The sequence below is a fragment of the Sinocyclocheilus grahami genome, unplaced genomic scaffold, assembly GCF_001515645.1.
Source record: "Sinocyclocheilus grahami isolate Dianchi unplaced genomic scaffold, SAMN03320097.WGS_v1.1 scaffold191.1, whole genome shotgun sequence".
Taxonomy (NCBI): domain Eukaryota; kingdom Metazoa; phylum Chordata; class Actinopteri; order Cypriniformes; family Cyprinidae; genus Sinocyclocheilus; species Sinocyclocheilus grahami.
The window spans coordinates 2,189,542-2,209,738 of NW_015505370.1; the positions used below are offsets into that span (position 1 = coordinate 2,189,542).

Below are 20,197 nucleotides of genomic sequence, written 5' to 3' on the forward strand. Positions count from 1 at the left end.
CCACGAAAGCTCCAGTCTTTTCATCGAAGACATTAACACACCTGACCAGTGCTGATAATGATACCTTGACCATATAGTGAAGGCCCTGAAGAGGCAGAGGTGGTAGAGACTTCAAGTAAATGCACTAAAATTCACTATCAAATCTACATGCTAATATAGAATATTTTTTAAGGGACATTTTTTTCTAGCCATTTTAACATAATGCATATTATTCCACTATAACAATATATTTTAAATAACTGATTGATGTTCTCAATCACTTAACATCACATTACATTTTAATTATGATCTTAAGTTTGGGCTTGCACGTGCTCTCTAAGTCTGACTTGGCTTCTTAACCGCATCACCAAACCACGTTTTCCACCAATATAGATAGATAAAAAGTACCACCTTTACATGTTAGCATGGATTAAAATGGAAATACCAAGGCATATGAATATGGTAATTAAATAATACCATGGTACCTGTCCAAAATAAATGGCGTTACCATGTTATGCCATTCATTTTGGACAGGTTCAGGTACCATGGTATTGTACCACAAGCCTGTTATTTTGAACATACTTACCTGACATGTTGACACACAAGCTTTCAGATGTGTTTAGTTGCCCAAATTGAAAGTTTTCCTGAGATATGTTGTTTTGAAATGGTGCAAACACATTTATGGCATGGCTCCACATGCATAACTTATTGTTTTGGTTGCTCTTAGTTTAAATGTGACCTTCAGACATTGCTGCTTTTAATTCATGCTGGCGCAACATTCTCTGCCCTTGATACTATCAAGACCAGATCAGCACCTGGCTGGCACTGACCAATCCCCTTACTTCCCCTAACAATACACATAATCAATCTATCACTCGCAGATGCTTATCACACAGGGAGAGATGCCTAAGGAGGGGGCTCCACCTCAGACCACAAATAATTGGGAGAGAGAGAGAGATGACATGAGGGAAGGGGAGGAGAGATCGGGTTTAAGGGTGGAGGGTGGCTGCTTATTCTGGGGTCTTCTGGGGTCTTTGTAAGGGCAAAATGTAGATAAATAATGCATCTTCATCTACTGCATATTGTGTGAAAGATGTGGCAGTTTTTTTTTTTATGAATTCCCACTAACTGGGCCCAGCTGGAGTGAAAATCCAGCCCAGGGAGAAGAACTCGGGCACTAATAAAAAGAAATGACTCACGCTTTATTTCTGCTCACTTATGTTTTACATTAATAGAAACCAATAATAAGAACCAGTTACCATAAAAGTCATGGACTGTAAATAACACAAATGGCAAATACATATCATTAAATCTCCCTCACAGCTGGACAAGATGACATGCTAGATTTGGAAGTACTTAAAGATATTCTTTATAGGGGCACCTTTACATGTTGCGGAATTCCTGTGGTGAGAATCCCTAATGAGATCCATGGAATAAAGGGGCTTGGGTTGACAGGTGTGCTTATCACCGGTTATCTGGCTGTCTAAATGCTTTGGTGGTATCCAGGCGAGAAGGGAGGCACGCTTAATGATATTTTTCTATTTTTACGGCAAGTTTTTCAAAATGATCTCACTGTGGCATTAAAAACCTGGCTTTAATCATAGTTATCTCAAGATCTCTTTTGCTAATTGTCACCCCACTCTGTCATCTTTTTGAGGCCATTTCATTGGTAGAGTCTAGAGGGACATCAACAAACGCTTTGAGTTGATAAAATATCCCAGTAACGAGTGGTGATACATTCGTTATGAATATAAATGAAAATTTTAGTGTGACTTTGCTAAAAGACAAATAAATGTTCCTATAACAACATTACATTAAACCAACTTTAATAAATAATTTATCTTTGCCTGAACAATAGGGGCGATAGTTCACCCAAAATAAAAATAAAATGTCATTATTTACTGACCCATGTTGATCTAAACCCATATGACTAAGAAGGTTTTTGTAGAATGTCCTTGAGATAATAGGGCACTGGAGTTATCAAGCTTCAAAGACAAAAAAGTGCCATGAAAGTATCATAAAAGTGGTTCATAAAACTTGTGCACTATATTCAAAGTCTTATAAAGTCATGAAAATTGAGCTTGAAGAATCAGTTAAGTCTGATTCATGAACAAATCTTTCCGAACAATTTTGTCAACTGGATCAACTTATAACACTGAAGAGATCTGACTCATAAAAACCATTTGTTCATGAATAAGACATCGCTACTCACAGCAAGGACAGCTAGGACGGAAGTCAAGATTTTCAGTGAATAACAATTTTAGTCCGTTTTTATTGTATGAATTTAGATGTCTTGGAATAAAGTACACAAGTCATATGTACTGCTTTTTTGATGATTTTTCATCCCTTCTGAAGCTTGAAAGTACTCTTGTGATCCACTAAAGAAAGAGCGTTATAAATTTTTTAAACAATATGAGGATGAGTAAATAATGACTTTTTTTTTTCCTTTAAGGAAATCTTGAGCAATGTCTCACCTGTGGCTTTTTGTGAATGGGTGGTAGACGCTCCCTGTTTGGCATCAGGTTAGTGAGATCAGGGCTTATACTAGGGGTCTTCCTCTCTTTAGGAGCCGATTGCACTAGATGCGGCTTCACTTTTCTCAGTCTCAGCTCCATCTCATCAGGTTCTGCTCTGAACGGTGACTTGAAAACACCTGGACACTAAGATAAGCAAACAAACATAACAATCCACCAGTTTGGATGAGCAAGGTGAACAAAACAATGTTATGCTTCTGTTGGCATAATGAAGAGAAAGTCTGTTTCCTCCAAAGACCTCCAAACACATCCCCATGCCCTCTTTAATAACTCATTTGCTAGCAATGGACTGGTAACTGCTTCCATTGTACCTCTCATCATAGGTATCCATGCAAAGCCTACAGCAATACACATTTAGCTCTCAGGAAAAGAAACCCACTTTATTCGGTCAACCACAGCAAAACAATTATACTTATCACCTCTCCTGAATGGACACACATCCATCACTCTGGCATGTGTCATGTCTGCTGGCGTAAATGTCTGCTAGCTAACTATGAGCTGTCTGATCTTACTGTAGCACTTCGGTGGTTCTTGGTTTGGCCTGAGGAATAACAGCTAGAATAATAAGTCTGTAATCAGATGATTTCTCGTATGTGCTTAATTAGAAATGGGAGCTTTTTCAAGCTTTATTACTATGTATGATAATAACTTTAACAGGTAATACACTTCAGTAAGGCTGTAGCTTTGGGTGTCACATGGTGGGAGGTACACCACAAACTCCCAACTTGCCTCAGACTTACAGGAAAAGAGCAATGATGTTGACCCTCGTACCGAGGAACTACATCTATGTCAGCACAGCCACTTTTGTCCAGCAGAATTTTCTCTGGTTAACGATGAACCATGGGAGACCCATCCATTTCACGGAGACAAGGTCAGACTGTGGGAACATAAGTTGCCCAGCGTAGAGACACAGAGAGTGAGAAAAGCAGGGAGGGGGAGGTAGAGAGTGAGAAAACTCGGAAGAGTGTTAAACCTTTCCTGCACTGACAAGCACTTAAGTCTGAGTTGGAGTTTTGTGGTTTAAATGATTGTCCTCTTTTGAATGTGATGTCAGTCATGAATAATGTGCATGGTCATATGCAATATATTTTCAACCTGTACATATGCAGAAATTCACATATAATACAATATAATATAATAACATTGATGATACTAATAAATGTTTCACAATATTACTGTTTTGTTTAAATTAAAGCCTTGGTGAGCATAAGAGACTTCAAAAACTTTAAAACAAGTATTACCAACCTCAAAATTATATTATTTTTATTTAACCATTCATTACTAATCATAATCATTTAAAACATTATTTTAACACGTATTACATGATAAAATCTTTATCTGATTTAATTTTATTAAAAAAAAAATCGAAATAATTTCTATGGGACAAAAAAGGGAAGAAAATTAATCTGGAGACTGGTAAACTAGTCAATCCCAGTATCCCCTTCCCACACGCCCCTCTTTTTCTCCTTATCTCCCTCTAAAGCATCTTTTAACTAGAATGTGGTCCCTCGCATCTGTTGTCCATTAGCCATTAGCTGATGTGTATTATTTTTTAGTTTCCTTCCTCAGACTGCTGGCAGCTGGCAGTAATGTCCTCTTGCCCTGTTCGTGGTGTGGCTGGGACTAAGCGTCCAGTGACCAGAGCAGGAACATGGGCATGAGCGGTGTGGCCACAGGAGGCTGTGATGACCATAAAAGCATGAAGGAGAGGCCACAAAATAAAATATCTGCTCACCCCGCACTGCTGCTGAATCAACAACGGCCAGAGCACTTCATCATAATTATCAAGACACATTATAGTCAGAGGATTTCTGAAAATAATATATATATCAGCAGATGATTGCAGTGTGCAATATATTTTCAACCTGTACATATGCAGAAATTCACATATAATACAATATAATATAATAACATTGATGATACTAATAAATGTTTCACAATATTACTGTTTTGTTTAAATTAAAGCCTTGGTGAGCATAAGAGACTTCAAAAACTTTAAAACAAGTATTACCAACCTCAAAATTATATTATTTTTATTTAACCATTCATTACTAATCATAATCATTTAAAACATTATTTTAACACGTATTACATGATAAAATCTTTATCTGATTTAATTTTATTAAAAAAAAAATCGAAATAATTTCTATGGGACAAAAAAGGGAAGAAAATTAATCTGGAGACTGGTAAACTAGTCAATCCCAGTATCCCCTTCCCACACGCCCCTCTTTTTCTCCTTATCTCCCTCTAAAGCATCTTTTAACTAGAATGTGGTCCCTCGCATCTGTTGTCCATTAGCCATTAGCTGATGTGTATTATTTTTTAGTTTCCTTCCTCAGACTGCTGGCAGCTGGCAGTAATGTCCTCTTGCCCTGTTCGTGGTGTGGCTGGGACTAAGCGTCCAGTGACCAGAGCAGGAACATGGGCATGAGCGGTGTGGCCACAGGAGGCTGTGATGACCATAAAAGCATGAAGGAGAGGCCACAAAATAAAATATCTGCTCACCCCGCACTGCTGCTGAATCAACAACGGCCAGAGCACTTCATCATAATTATCAAGACACATTATAGTCAGAGGATTTCTGAAAATAATATATATATCAGCAGATGATTGCAGTGGTTAGGAGCCCTGCTGTAAGAATAAACGTCTTCATACTCCATACCGACACAGTTCCTTTTCATTCTGTGACCTCAAATAAATGCACATATATGCATGCTGGATATACGCACATATCCATCTCATTGATTTGCCACTGACCTGTTTAGTGCTCAGGAGGAAGTGGAGTCTCTCAGCCTGGATGTTTTTCTCTTTTTCCTCTTTTTCCAGAGTGATCTGTTCTCTCTCTCTCCTCTGGAGCTCTGCAAATTCCTCCAGGTCTCTCCTGGGAAGCAGAGAACAGTACACATAAACCCACAGTTTTTCCAACTTACACTTCTGTAAACTCTTGTCTTAGTCCCATGGCATCAGACGATGTTCAACACTTTTGTGGGCTGTTCAAAAGAACAGCTTGGCTGATAAAATGATGGTACGACAATCTGAATTCTTGTGATTATTTCATACTGTCGCATGACAGACAAAATTGTATTTCTGTTATATGAAAATGATAATACATAAGGAGCATTGTTGAGCATGTGTGTGCATGCTCATTTATGTTTATATTTTCTACCACTACATTTATGCCTGTGCCAGATTAAGCATAAAAAAAAAATAATGAACATAAAATACACAAAATACTCCCTGTTACATAGTTTTTTTTGCTCTGTATACTGACCTTTAAAAATCCCCTCACTTTTCATATGATGCACTTTTCGCTACCATTTCCTCTTCGTCAAACTAAATCGCAAAATAAATCAAATATGCAGAGTAGTCTGGGCTATGAGTGTGTTTTCTGTTGTGGTCTGAGGTTGCAATGTTTGCAACGCTGCCTGACCATCCTCGGCTTCTTTCGTGTGGCATCACGCTGTTTGTGTGACCTTTGCTAACCTATATCTCCCGCTTATTATTAATTGCACTGTAGTGGACAAAAGCCAAATAGATTTGTAACCGTGGAAGAGGATCTCGATCTGTGTCTAAGAGAAGGCTGGGGTAACACATAAACCTCATTAGTGTTGATGGGCCAGTAGGGAGACATGGGAGCAGCTAACACAGATGACCTTTGTGTGTCCTTATACAACACACAGCTATAAGCACCCTGCGCCCACTGAATTGCATCCACTTACTGTAGAATCCACCAGGTGCTGATCACCCTTACCTATCAACAGCTAGGCATGAAGTATTCAGTCAAAAATACAAGCAGTTTATTGCAGACTTCAGTCTTGCCTATTAGTTAGCTTAATGTCTTTTTTGCAACGTGCATATGCACATATTTATTAATAATGGTAATAATATGTAGAAAGATATTCATGTATATAAATATGACAGCATTGTGTGTTTATATATATTCTTTTTTTAATATTTTGTTTGATATATGAACAACACAGGGTTATTATTACTCATTACAACTAAAAAAAACATAAAAAGCATTTATTTTACTTGAAATGAAATAACCGTTAAGTGAAATAAAGTTTTTTACTCAACTATTTAATTGCAGCTAGTTGCCAAGGCAACATTTCTCACTTTTATTTAGTTTAACTTGATAAAATAAAATAAAAAATACTATTATAAAAACTTTAAAATATAAACTATATATAAATATTAGAAAAACAAACAAACAAAAAAAACTAATAAAACTGACAAATTATAAAAGAATTACAAAAACATGAATTAAAATTAAAATAACAGAACAGAAAATACGGGAAAAAAAGAATAAAACTATTTATAAAAACTACAGTAGTATCTCAATAGTGATAATATACAATAGTGATTTTAAAATAACACTGAAGGGAGAAAAAAAAATCAGGCAGTCTTGCATATTAAAGGGGTCATATGATGCTATTTTAAAGATCATTATTTTGTGTATTTGGTGTAACAGAATATGTTGACATGCTTTAATGTTCAAAAAACACATTATTTTTCAAATACTGTACATTATTGTAGTTCTGAGACCTTTGAGGGGTGACTAATCAGTCAGTGGGTGATCCTGAGCCCAACGTGGAACAGATTGTCAGAATCAGCCCAGTGATCTTTCACTTCACATCTTTGACTGATTCATCATGACCTCAGAAGCGTTACATAAACAACTAATTAACAGCACTAACAGACGGCATCTACCGGCAGATAGAGAGAGAAGGACAGACAAACAAAAAATGGGACGTTGTTTGTAAAACACAGTTGGACACATATCAAAAACTCACTGGGACAAGACTTTCAATTCCCACAAATAATCTGTTTAATACTGACCAGGCAGATTGATCAGACAATATTTGAGCAATTTTGAATTTGAGATGATAAAATTAGCCAATTACTAAATAATTAAAATGTTAATTGCAAATGTTCTATCTATCTATCTATCTATCTAAATGTGCCACTTGCCATGTTTTAATATAAATCAGTGTTTTACAATATATAGATATAAGGGCTGACAATGAACAAAATAATCAAATTAATTACATTAAAGGCTGATGAATTGATTTAATCACACTTTTTTGCCATGATTTTAAGTTAAAAAATGTGAATTAAATTGACAATGCTAATAGATACAATTACAGCATTCTATTTTATGTGACCTCAGCATCTGTATGGCTTACTGAAAAATACGTTTACAACTATCGTGCGCAAAATTTTGGCATCTTCCAAAACAGGAAATAGAAAAGAGTAAAAAAGCTTACATTATACAGTATAAGACACAGTGCTGTACATGATGGCCCAATGTTTTTATAGAGAAATGCAATGTGTTAACATGATTCATAGGTGAGAAACCCCATTAAAAGAGAACATTCCCACTTAAAGAGAGGCTGGAGCAGGGAGATGGAGGGAGGGGGTGGGGTGTTGGGATACAGTGATCCAAGGAGCACTTAACAGATTTACATTTAATTTTAGCTAGACCCTTAAGATATTTTCCTGCAAAATATATTGGTCACATTAAAAAAAGTGACTTCGTTTTTATCAAAAGTAAAAGATGGCATCTTCCTTTGGTCCCTGAAGCAAGAACTCTTTTTTTTATTTTATAAATGTGGTGGCACACGCAAATCAGAGGCTAATTTTGAATTTCATAAAGTTATTCATTTTCAAGTAACCAGAGGCAATTTATGCATGACATGCTGCTAATGTATATGTCTCAAACATGCTTTTAAAAGCATGACATTCCTTTGTCTTTGCAAGAATTTCAGACAATGGTCATCTGTGAACATTAGTCTAATGTAATATTATGAACAAATATTACTTTATTTGAGTATATAAAAATTAATTTTTTTCACCTGATATGCTCATTGTTCCTTGTCAATCTCTCCAAATATCTCTTGCGTGCATAAAAATTGTGTACATTCTTCCTCACATAATAGCCCCGCCATCTCTGCTGTATCTGCAAAAGAGATGTCATTTTTGATTAAGACTACATGTATTTGATTATTATTAATTATTATTACCTTAATGTTGCACTGTATGGCAGATAAAGAGTAAGAAATTGAGTTTTATTTGGAATTGCAAAAAGTATTTAGAAGTTAAATTTGTAAAAGACAACTCAAAGTCAGAGCAAATTAAAGAAGCCCCTGTCACTTTAGAGCTTGCAGTCATTGTCACTCCATGAAGAATGAGAGTGATAGTTAGTGCCACCATGACAGCACCACTGAGGACCCAAAACAAAAAGGACAGATGTCCTTCAGACTAATTAGGTACTTAAAACAATAGCAGGTAAGAAAAAATAATAAGGCAAAAACTAAACTAAACAAGAATTGCCATTGATCAGTAGTCAATAGATAATTTTAAATAAAGTAATTGCAAGCTTGGTTTCTGAGTTGTTTGTGACCTCTTAGACTAGTAAAATCAATTATGCATATTGCTCAATTAGATCTAATACAAATTGGGCCTCGCTTGTAAACACTGATGTCTATTAAAAGGCTAACACATTGGCTTTTGGTAAAGAGCATGATAAACACTTTATATAATAAAGGAAATGGCTAAAAAGAAGTGCAATGCTAAAGCTTCAATGGTTGTTGTTTTCAGCTTTAATGGACAAGGGTGAGGAGGAGCAATGACGTTGCTTTGCATCTGATTACTCAAACTATAGACTTTTTTTTATTTGGGGGCAAAATCTCATAGATCGCATAAATCATAATCAATTCAGTTCAAGATATCTATATATCTATCTATACAGTTGTGGTCAGTTTACATACAACTTGCAGAATCTGCAATATGTTGTAATTTTAACAAAATAAGTGGGATCATAATTGCATATTTTTTTTTTTTAGCACTGCCTTGTTTAAGCCATTTCACATACACATTCACTTACATATTCTGCAGAAGACAAAATAAATTACAAAAAAGATCCTGTTTAAAAGTTTACATATGCTTAATTCTTAATACTATTTGTTGTGACTTTGATGATCAATGACTGTTTCTATATTTTTTGTTGAGTCCCTTGTTTGTGCTGAGCTAAACTGTGCATTCTTCTAAAAAAAAAATCATCCATGTCCTGCACATTTTTTTGGTTTTCCTACATCTTCTGCATTTTTGAACCCGACAGCTACTGTGTGATTTTGAGAACCATCTTTTCACACTGAGGACAATTAATGGACTCATACACAACTTTTGCAAAAGGTGCAAACATTCACAAAAGGCAACCCAGTGCATTAAGAGCCGGCTGAGAGGGGATGCAGATTCTGCAAGGTGTATGTAAACTTATGACCACGGTTGTATAAAATTACATTCATTAGCAAACATCATGCATAGTTTCCCATAAAGCTTTCCAAACTCAAAAAGAACAATTGATGGTCCATTTTCCCCATTCAACACACTCAGTCTGTGGTTGAAACATATCCTTCAGTGACTGTTTTCACAGTCGCCCTTTATTTTTTTCCTCAGCAGATTTTTACATTACCGGTGCTTCCCGGACATAGCACTCTATCCTTTACAAGGGCTATAAAAGCTGTCTGTCCTGTTGAACAACTTCTGTTTGTGTCTAAGTGGTGACAGGACCTTTAGTCTCATATTCTCTGACTCCTGAGAAGAGGTCAAGCTTCATGTTTCAAATTAGACTCACATAACAGAAGTGGGAGCGAAGAATACAGGGTGGGCCCTAGATATAACACAAAAGATTTGTGTATAAATCACTCCCTCAGTTCACATTTCTTGTGATGTCCAATGATCACAGTAGAAATATGCAATCCTCCATACAAATGCAACATTCTTCAATAAGCTATGAAATTTTGTAAGACTTGTAAAATTCTTTAAAAGTTTCACCTCAGGGAAAAACAATTGTAAAGCTAAAGTTTCTATGCATACCAATAGCTCAATAAAAGTGCCAATATATCACTCAAATATAAATGTGTTTGATTTATAGACTGTGAAACAGAGCATGCTGGATTGACCTTTTTACAACTGTAGGCCTTATAACAAGTGAGACAATATGATAGCAAATTCATTCATATTTGGATTTGACTTCAGTTAACATGCCAGTATGTGTAAGGAAAATATTTTTAGGTCTTATGCTCACCAAGTCTGCATTTCTTTGATCACAAATTCAGTAAAAACAATAATGTGAATTGTGAAATGTTATTACAATTTAAAAGAACTGTTTTGTATTTTAATATAAATTTATCCCTGTGATGGCAAAGCTGAATTTTCAGCAGCCATTACTCCAGTCTTCAGTGTCACATGATACTTCAGAAATCACTCTAATATGCTGATCTGATGTGCATGAAACATCTCTAACACCAATGAACACAGTTGAGCTGATTTTTTTATGGAAACTGTGATACTTTTTTTTTTAGGATACAATGCAAGTAAATCTTTATATATCATATTAATATATTTTATATATTCATAATAGCTATGAAAACATGAAAAAAGTATTAAAAAAAAAATTTAATATATTTATGCATATTATGCTATGTCCCACTATACATTTCAATGCAGTTATCACAAACCAGTAAAATCTGTTTACAGATTTCATCCAAATCAAAAGTGTGACCCACTGACTTTTCACTCACTAAACAGCAAGATAAATATTTACCTTGACAGCCATCTTATTGTAGAAATTCATCTTCATGATAAAATATGCTGTCTGTGAAGAGAGGGGGATAGCATTAAATTGTGACGGGACCCTCTGATGTTTTCCTAACATGCGAGGAATAAAATCCTCTTTATACATAATACATAAAAGTCATGGAGACGCAGCAGTAGATAAGAAGGTGGAGTTGCAAGTCATACTTTGTATCGAAGGGAAGTGCCTGTTCTTAATACATAATGCAGACATGGCTAGGAAAATCTATGGAAGTCACGCTGGTAACTAATGGAGATGTATGAAGGTAAAATTCTCTTCGCTGAGTTTGATAATCAATGGAATGCTGCTGAGGATGGACCGACTAAACACAGTCAGGAATATTCACAAGACACAAGGCACAAAACATTCACTCACTGCGGACACAAAAGAAACTTGAATATTGCTTCTTTACATGATAGTAGAGGAAAGATTTTTTTCCCACACTTACTGATGAGAAGAAATCAAACAAAAAAAGGTAGTCCATGATTTATTATTATTATTTTTTTTGTTACTCCTCAAATAATGCAGAATTTCCATATTATACTCACTGGATTTACTAGACGTTATGTTAAAAAAAAATCTAAAACAATACTGTAACTGTACATTTTAGAAAGACATCAAATATTAGGCAACCAACTGCATGTCATAATTGAGCATACAGCAAAAACAGACATTTTCCTGAACAAATGAAATCTTATATAAAATCTATTCTCTCAAAACCCTTAGGTTTTATTTTAGAAAATTAAGAAATGAAGATTAAAAAAATGAGTACTAAATTGTTAACACCTTTAAAACATGAACGAGATAAAAGCATTCCACTGGAAGTCAATACGAATTATCAAATTACAAACTTACGCCAGATGTATGTAAGTCATGGCATGCCTGTTAACTGCTAAATGTTAATGAGGGTTATCATAATATAATCAATATTACATGTCTCCACAACTTACCTTTACCCTTTGACTGAAAAGCGCCCGTGCAGTCAATCCACGCCATCTTTTTTGTATTAATGTTGCATTTTTATGCAGATGACTGAAAAATAAAACAACACTCAGCAAATTGTAATTATAGTTCTGTAATTTCAAACAGATTTTTTCCCCTCTGCATGCCCACGGTAGGTCTTTCTTGGACAACTGTACATTTGCATTCATCATAAACCACCCTCTAAATGCATGTCTATGGCAACTCTGAACTCAACATGGCCATCAATTTCCAAAAGGCCATTTATAACTCCAAAAAAATCAATGTGTATAGGGACGGTGGCAACCCTGGAGCTGCACTCAAGAAGCCTAGATTGCGCTTAATTAGACACTTAACACATTGATCAATTAACTAAAGTAATCTAAATTAACCTACTGTCTGGGAGTTTGTCTGCTCACTGCACAGAAATATGTTGAGGTTACACACTGTAGTGCCCTGTGCACTGGCTAATTCTTGCATTTAAAGACCAAATGCATTTAGGCTTCAGCGACCACTTACAGGTATATGCTGAGAATATAGAATTATACGCCTGTCCTCATTAACACATCTGTCTACCCTATACAATATGGATCCCAGAAATGTCACACCTATAGAGTGCAACAGCACCCACCCACGATTTCAGTGGCCTTGGTTCAGGAAGTGATTTCTCATTCATTTTTACCATAGATATTTTAAAAAAAAAGTCTTTGTTAAAGAGTTATAATCATGAATCAAAAACGGGTTACAAGGTGAATCACAACATTACAAACTTTGATTTAAAGCAAAAAAAAAAAAGAAGTAAAACCATGCCATATATTTTTGTATTACTGCAGATAGCTGAAAAGAAAAAGAAAAAAAACGCAGCAAGCTGTAAGTATAGTTCTGTACTTTGAACAGATTAAATCTTAATTCAACTTTTATTTATAATTTGTTTTGGTCATGTCTTATGTTGCATAGGCCCTAGGGAATGAACTGAAACAGGACTGCCACTTACTTTCCCTCTAAACAAACAAACAAATACATATATGAAGTTAATTTTCTGTAGCGTACATACTGAAGCTTGACAAACTGATCAATTAAGTAACATATTGATAGATGAAAATGAGATCACAAAAGCTATTCTTACCTGAGGTATGCTCTCACCTGGCAGCCCCTGAACCAGCTCTGAATTCTGACTGCAGCCTCATTCTCTTTCTGTCTGTTTTCCTCCGCAATCCTGTAACAGGAGGGTTCACCGAATTCATTTATGTTATATCTTAGGCGTTTTAACCCCTGATAATGCCATTATATAAATCAGTGGTTTTAACCATATGTGTCTTTGTTATTCTTTTCTAAAAACAGCAATAGGGATGAAACTTTTTAACGTTTTAATCGACGGATACCACAAAACAATACGCCACTGTTTTCAAATGTAACGAACTGAATATTTTTTCATTACCTGTTGCGGATGAAATATTGCTCTTTTATGTTATTAACCTGCCTGTAAAGTTTCTCAAGTCTCGCCATGTTTCCGGAAGTTTATTGGTGTCCATGACAACGGAAGAGTCCGTGTGCGCGGGGAGGGGGTCGGTAGGGTGCTTGTCAGTCACGCGCAGTAAAGGAAGTGTCACGCGTCCATTCAAATGAGCGGGAACTTAATTGAGTCTTGAGGCGATGTCATGTTGAAATCAGCTCTTTTTGAGGTTGGTGAGCAAAATTATTTTCAACAGTTAAGTTTAGTTTAAACCCCGCTAGTGAACTTTCATATTTTGATCTCAAACAAACGATAAACGTTATAAGAATGACAAATATTATGTTATAAGAATTTTCAATATTATGAATTGTTTAGGTTTGCGTATTTACATGTTTGTGTTTTTATGTATGTTTTATGCAAACCGTATTTAATTTGTATGTATGTATTTATTAATATGTAATCAAGTAATGAAATTACATGATGTTATTATTATTATTATTCACAAAAATGATCACAAAGCCACTTATTGTTTTTACTAGTTTTTTACTTTTGTATGCTTATAGTAGCATATAATGTATATTAATGTTTACTTCTTTAATGTCTGTGTGCTTCTGTGCTAGTACAAGCAAACACTTTTTTTCTTTTCAAATCAAAGTAAGGCCATATATATATATATATATATATATATATATATATATATATATTTGATTATTTAAATCCTTGGTTTATGTAGTAAATGTACGCACTTCATAACATCTTACTGCAAGAGAAAAACAACACAAACAGTTTTTCAAACAGACCTTTTGCGATAATTGGCTAGTGAACTTTCATATTTTGATCTCAAACAAACGATAAACGTTATAAGAATGACAAATATTATGTTATAAGAATTTTCAATATTATGAATTGTTTAGGTTTGCGTATTTACATGTTTGTGTTTTTATGTATGTTTTATGCAAACCGTATTTAATTTGTATGTATGTATTTATTAATATGTAATCAAGTAATGAAATTACATGATGTTATTATTATTATTATTCACAAAAATGATCACAAAGCCACTTATAAACTTATTAACTAGTTTTTACTAGTTTTTTACTTTTGTATGCTTATAGTAGCATATAATGTATATTAATGTTTACTTCTTTAATGTCTGTGTGCTTCTGTGCTAGTACAAGCAAACACTTTTTTTCTTTTCAAATCAAAGTAAGGCCATATATATATATATATATATATATATATATATATATATATATTTGTTTATATATATCCTTTGTTTATGTAGAAAATGTTTTTACATATTGTACTGTATATTAATGTTTACTTCTTTAATTTCTGTTGTGTAATGTTTTATGCTAGTACACTTTTTCTTTACAAATCAAAGTAAGGCCATATATATATATATATATATATATATATATATATATATATATTTGATTATTTAAATCCTTGGTTTATGTAGTAAATGTACGCACTTCATAACATCTTACTGCAAGAGAAAAACAACACAAACAGTTTTTCAAACAGACCTTTTGCGATAATTGAGAATTTCATCCATTTATGGAGCCCTTCTTTCTGTTTTCAGATATTCTGTTTGGATCTGATACAGGCAAGATACAAGATGTCCTGCGAGTTCCCAGCAATACAGATAACCGCTTACAGACGCCAGCCAATTTGCTGTCCCACCGCACCAGAGCAAAGTACTAGAAATATGGGCAGAGGTGTGACCCTTTGGCTGTGTCGCCCATCCATCCGAACCCGGTGGTGGGCTGGCCACCGTGGTAATTGCCTGCGAAACAGTGTTTTGACAAGCCAGACGGGTGTAAGCCATCATTCTAGCAGCACGGTGATGAGGTGTCACCTGGAGAGAGCTGTTGAGAGTCCACATGTTTACATGCAGCCAGGTGACCCAGTTTTGCCCTGCATCAGACCACCACTGCATTCTTCACATTGGTTTCACTTCTCTAGATCACACTTTGCTGATTATCACTTTGAATTGGTTGTCAGTGCCAAAGACGTAAGGTTCTTAGGAGTTTTAATGGTCTGTATTGAAGCTCTTCAAAATAGTGCAACATATTTATTTTTTTGTGTGTGGAATTTTTCATATCTGTTGCCTCATGAAAGATTCCACACTGGTACAAATATATGAAACACTTGTAAAAAAAAAAAAAAAAAAGCTAATTAATATGCTATGTTTTAAATGTAATGTCCCTATATAAGAGTTTTGTAAAATAGTGACATACCGCATGCAAGTACTGCAGTTTTGTAGAAAATTTCACTCTAAACCACCACACATTTTTTTTTTCCTCGTAATGGTGCAACCATGTAATTGTAATGATGGCCGTTATTGCTTTTGGATGATATCACCTTCCCCCTCTCCCTTTGTTTCCCTTAAAGGATAAAGGTGTGACTGTTCCGGTGCAAGAGAAAATCATATTTTTATTAGCTGGCCTTTATCTGGGGAAAAAGGTAATGAATTGTGTATCGTGTAAGATGGTTTAATCTGCAGGTGTTCTATCATTATTTGTAGTGCGGTTCCACTGAGACAGCAGTAATCCATTAAGAAGGGGGCTGATCCTGCGAGGGGTTTGATGAAGCTGAAGCTCCTCTGCCCCATGCAGAAGGGCGTTTAGTGCTGCCGGCCCCACTGCTAGTGTGCAGGAATATATCACCTGCATACTCACTGTTTCACCAGAGGTCTCCGTTCCTCTACTCTCCAAACAGTCTTCGGTGCTTTAGACTGGGTGTCCAAAGGAAAGGCATACTCACTTTTTTTGTCCACTCAAAATGTAATAGAGAAGAATATTTTATAGATTTCAAAAAGCTTAACTGATTGTTTCTTCCAGGGTTTCTGTGGTTCTTAATTTGGCCTTAAATCAGAGTGGAATGTCTTAAAGTCATAAAGTCATGGCATAAAATGTTGCATGGACTGCAAAAAATGTATATCTTCCTCTGTGTTTTTGTTTTGTTTTCCAATACGAATATCTAAACATCTTAAAATCATGGTACATTTACTTGAGATGCAAAATGAACATTTAAAGTCTTGTTTTCTGTGAAACTGAACTAAATTAAGTGAGTTTATGCTTACAAGAAGAACAAACATCTGTCAATGTGAATGGGGTATGAAAACTTGTTTTCCCTTTGAATTAAGTAGATTTTTATGAGCCCATTGGCAGATATTTGAATCATAAACTCTTTTTATAAAACAAGACTAATTATTTCATTTTGCTTCTCAACTACATGTATCTTGATTTAAGAATCTTCTCTGGAAAACAAGACAAAGAATGATGAAGAATGTAACTTTCTTTGCAGTGTGATCAGAAGGTGCAGTAAAAGTTATAGTCTCTTTTTTTGAGGGGGGGTGAATAAAAATGTAATGGAGATTAATTTGAAGTTCTATTTTCAAACTTTGAAGCACTGCTAATACAAGACATTTACGTTTAGATACCATATTGATGTATTGTGTTCCATTCAATTTATTCCTTAAATTTCCTTTGCTTGGTCTCAAATAAGTCTTAATTTTACCTTCATAAAACCTGCAGAAACCACATTCTATTCTGTGTGACTTCATTAGAAGTTTACAGTAGCATGAATGATGGGATTATCATGCAAGCTATAAGTGCAGCATGTATGCCTGCTGCTTATTATTCATCATCAGGTAATTCATGTTATTTTCAATCCTTCTGTTTTGCATTTCCTTTCTTCCCTCTTCATCTCCCATTCTTTCTGGCAGACATAATATCAGCTAGAGGAGTGCTGTGTTTTATGTCCTGAAGAAAGGCTTAGCTTACGTTTGATTGAGGTCTCTCCCATCTCACACGAGCGCTGTGTTTGCGGATCCGGTGCCAGAGAAGCAGATGCTAGGGCTTATTTAATGGAAGCAAATAATAAAATATATCATTTGCGTTTGTGGATTTCCCTCTATTGTATCAGGTGCACAGATGCTACAGCACAGTTTTATTTGCCAAAAATCATATGGACTGTAGTTAATGGAATAGGGAGTGTTTGCTATCCAATTTTGAAGTGAGCTGAAGAGAAAATAAATCAAGCCATGTTCCTTTCTGTTATCTCGCCATCCACCGTAAGCACAAACTTGATTCTTTTTTTCGTTTTACAATTCATCTGTCGGTTACCCCTTCATCTCTCTAAGTCAGACTGTTTTTGTTTTGCGACTGTTGTATTGTTGTCATATAGGTATTGCCTAGAGGCCATGGAAAAAAAAACAACAAGTTAAATTCCCCTGGGCAATGTTACACCGTAGAACTTGAACCATTTGCGATAAGTAGAATGGCTATGTATTGGCAAGATTTAGTGAGACTTTGATTTCTGGAGCTTAACGGTGCCAAAATTACTGTACTGTTGTTAATAATGGTGGTTTGAGAGTGAGTAAGACTACAAGTCTCTTGGGATTTGCTTGTCAGTGTTGTTTGGATTTGGGAATTTTATTGTCATACAGATTGTTTGCACTTTTTTATTTCCATTTCTGTAGGGCTAAAAAACTGTCTGAGGCAACAGAGTTCAATCTACCTGACTAGCATCATGGAGGAGCAGTTTCATCCTGATTATAAAAGACTCACTCAGCCATAGAAATATGCGTATAAATAAATGAAAATGTAGCTCTGTAAAATAAAGCAAGGAGAGAGAGAGATAAAAAAAACAATTACATTAATTATTTTGGTTTTAATTTTATTTTATAGATTTATGTTAGATCACATTTTAAGGTAAAAATATATTGTAAAATCTAATGTATGGATTTATAAAATAAAATGAGAATTAACAATTCTTATTAAATATATTTTGGATTTATTAATTTTTTTAAATAGGCCTGTAACAAGTAATATTTTTTTCTTTATTTTTTTACTATAAAATGATAGTAAATAAAGGAACAAACAAAATCAAAGAATTACTTGTTACCTACCTATTTAAAATGGTTTGTAATTGCTGTGAATTGAATTCAATCTTAAACCGAATAGTATACAAAGCTATCCGTCTTGTTTATGGGAGGGGGAGGGGGAGGGGGGGGGCAGCTCTCATAAAGACCTTGACCTATGAACTCTGGCCTATTTTAGTCATGGTCCAGTGTGCTCCATCCAGGGCCTGATCCCATTTCTAGCTTTTTGTTTGCTTCATTGCCCACCTGAGCCAAGCAAAGGATTTGTTGTCTATTTACTTGCCTCTATTTCAATGGCTCTGTCCTTTTTTATAGGCGCTATTACTACTGAAAGATTAGTTTTCATGGGCCTGATGACATGGGACTTTAGTAAGTAGTTGGTTTAAAATTCTATTTGACACTGAAAAGTTTTCTACTTTCACTATCAAATCAAGAGAGTAAGTGGAGTACAGCGACTGGACACAGGCACTCTTGAAACAAAATGGATTTCTGTTCAAAGAGACCTCGGTGGTCATTTTATCATTATTATGGACTGAACTAATAGAGTGGTTTGTTGTGGTCAGCTTTAGCCATAGTGCGTTTTAAGCAAAAATGAGCATTTGTATATTAAGATTATTGAAGATTAGCTTATGTTGTAAATTGTGTTTCCATTTGGTACATTTTGTAGCCCTATATTCTATTTGCACTGGCATTAATGGGTAACAGTTGACTTATTTTTAATGCATATGTTTATTGAATTTTTATGTGTATATCCAGTCAAATGGCTTGTCAGTAATTCTAAATCAATTGACAATGACACACCAGATAAATTTCATGAAATTTTCTTCCACTTCTTATCTTTGCACTCTCTGACTCTCTCTCTCTCTCTCTCTCTCTTTTATTTGAAAACTATGGTATTTTAATATTTTACTATAAATGTTGACCATAAAGTGAAAATGATTATTGGCTTATCAGTATCTCTGTATCTGTAACGGTAGAGGTCTGATGCCACAGGTTAGTATATACAATAAAGTTTATTAGGTCACAGAGTACGGTTGTAGGATCCAGATGACGATTCGGTGAGTGTATAGTTCGTAGAACAGTTCAAAGGATATAATGAGTATGATGAGTCTTTTCCTGTACAGGAGCTGGAATGTACACAGGAGGAGCACACACCTCAGCTATCCGGGAATTTGGAGGAACAGGAGACACTAGGAGGAACACAGGAGGTAAGTAATGCAGGTAAGTACTCAAATGGCAGCAGTAACAAAGTCAGAGTCCTCTACGTGTATACGAGATCGGACAATGAGGGTGCCTGAGGTGTGTGTGCTTTTATACAGGCTGGTTGATGAGGTGCTTGATTGGTGACAGGTGCAGGTGCTCAGTAGTCTGGTGATAGAGATCGTTGTGACTGGGTGGTGGTGGAGCCTGGCCGATCTGTTACAGTATCACTAAATGAATATCATAATTCTGCTTAAATTTTAGGTGTGTAAGAAAATATCGATACACATGATTATCACGATATTTTGTTTGGCGATACTGTATCGATTCTCAAAAACGCAATATCGATATTTAAAAAAAAAATGTATGCAAGATTCATGGCCGTTGTTTCGTTTTGAGTTTATATCCCGACCGCTAGATAGCAGTCTTCTTACCTCTGAACATAAACATATTGCATATAATTTTCGCGTATCAGGGAGACGCTATCAATGAGAAGTATCCTCTTTTGAATGAGCTCTCACACTGTTCACTTTCTGTTTCGC

At 35.2% G+C, this 20,197-nt stretch overlaps 1 protein-coding gene and 1 long non-coding RNA gene across 2 annotated transcripts in view; one reads left to right on the top strand and one right to left on the bottom strand.

The window, feature by feature from the left end:
• Positions 1-4,342, top strand: part of LOC107594826 (uncharacterized) — an 83,674-nt gene extending 79,332 nt beyond the window's left edge. The window contains exon 3 of the long non-coding RNA XR_001610199.1: positions 4,083-4,342. This is a non-coding gene — a long non-coding RNA (uncharacterized lncRNA). The remainder of the gene's footprint in view (positions 1-4,082) is intronic.
• The window catches only part of LOC107594825 (spermatogenesis-associated protein 17-like), a 30,266-nt gene extending 16,611 nt beyond the window's left edge, over positions 1-13,655 (bottom strand). Inside the window, exons 1-7 of the mRNA XM_016285036.1 lie at positions 13,550-13,655; positions 13,238-13,327; positions 12,102-12,183; positions 11,122-11,172; positions 8,369-8,472; positions 5,271-5,394; positions 2,454-2,639 (exon numbers count right to left, since the gene is read on the bottom strand). Of these exons, the coding sequence (XP_016140522.1) occupies positions 2,454-2,639; positions 5,271-5,394; positions 8,369-8,472; positions 11,122-11,172; positions 12,102-12,183; positions 13,238-13,327; positions 13,550-13,617 (705 nt within the window). The 5' untranslated portion in view covers positions 13,618-13,655. The remainder of the gene's footprint in view (positions 1-2,453; positions 2,640-5,270; positions 5,395-8,368; positions 8,473-11,121; positions 11,173-12,101; positions 12,184-13,237; positions 13,328-13,549) is intronic.
• Between the last annotated feature and the right edge of the window lie 6,542 nt (positions 13,656-20,197).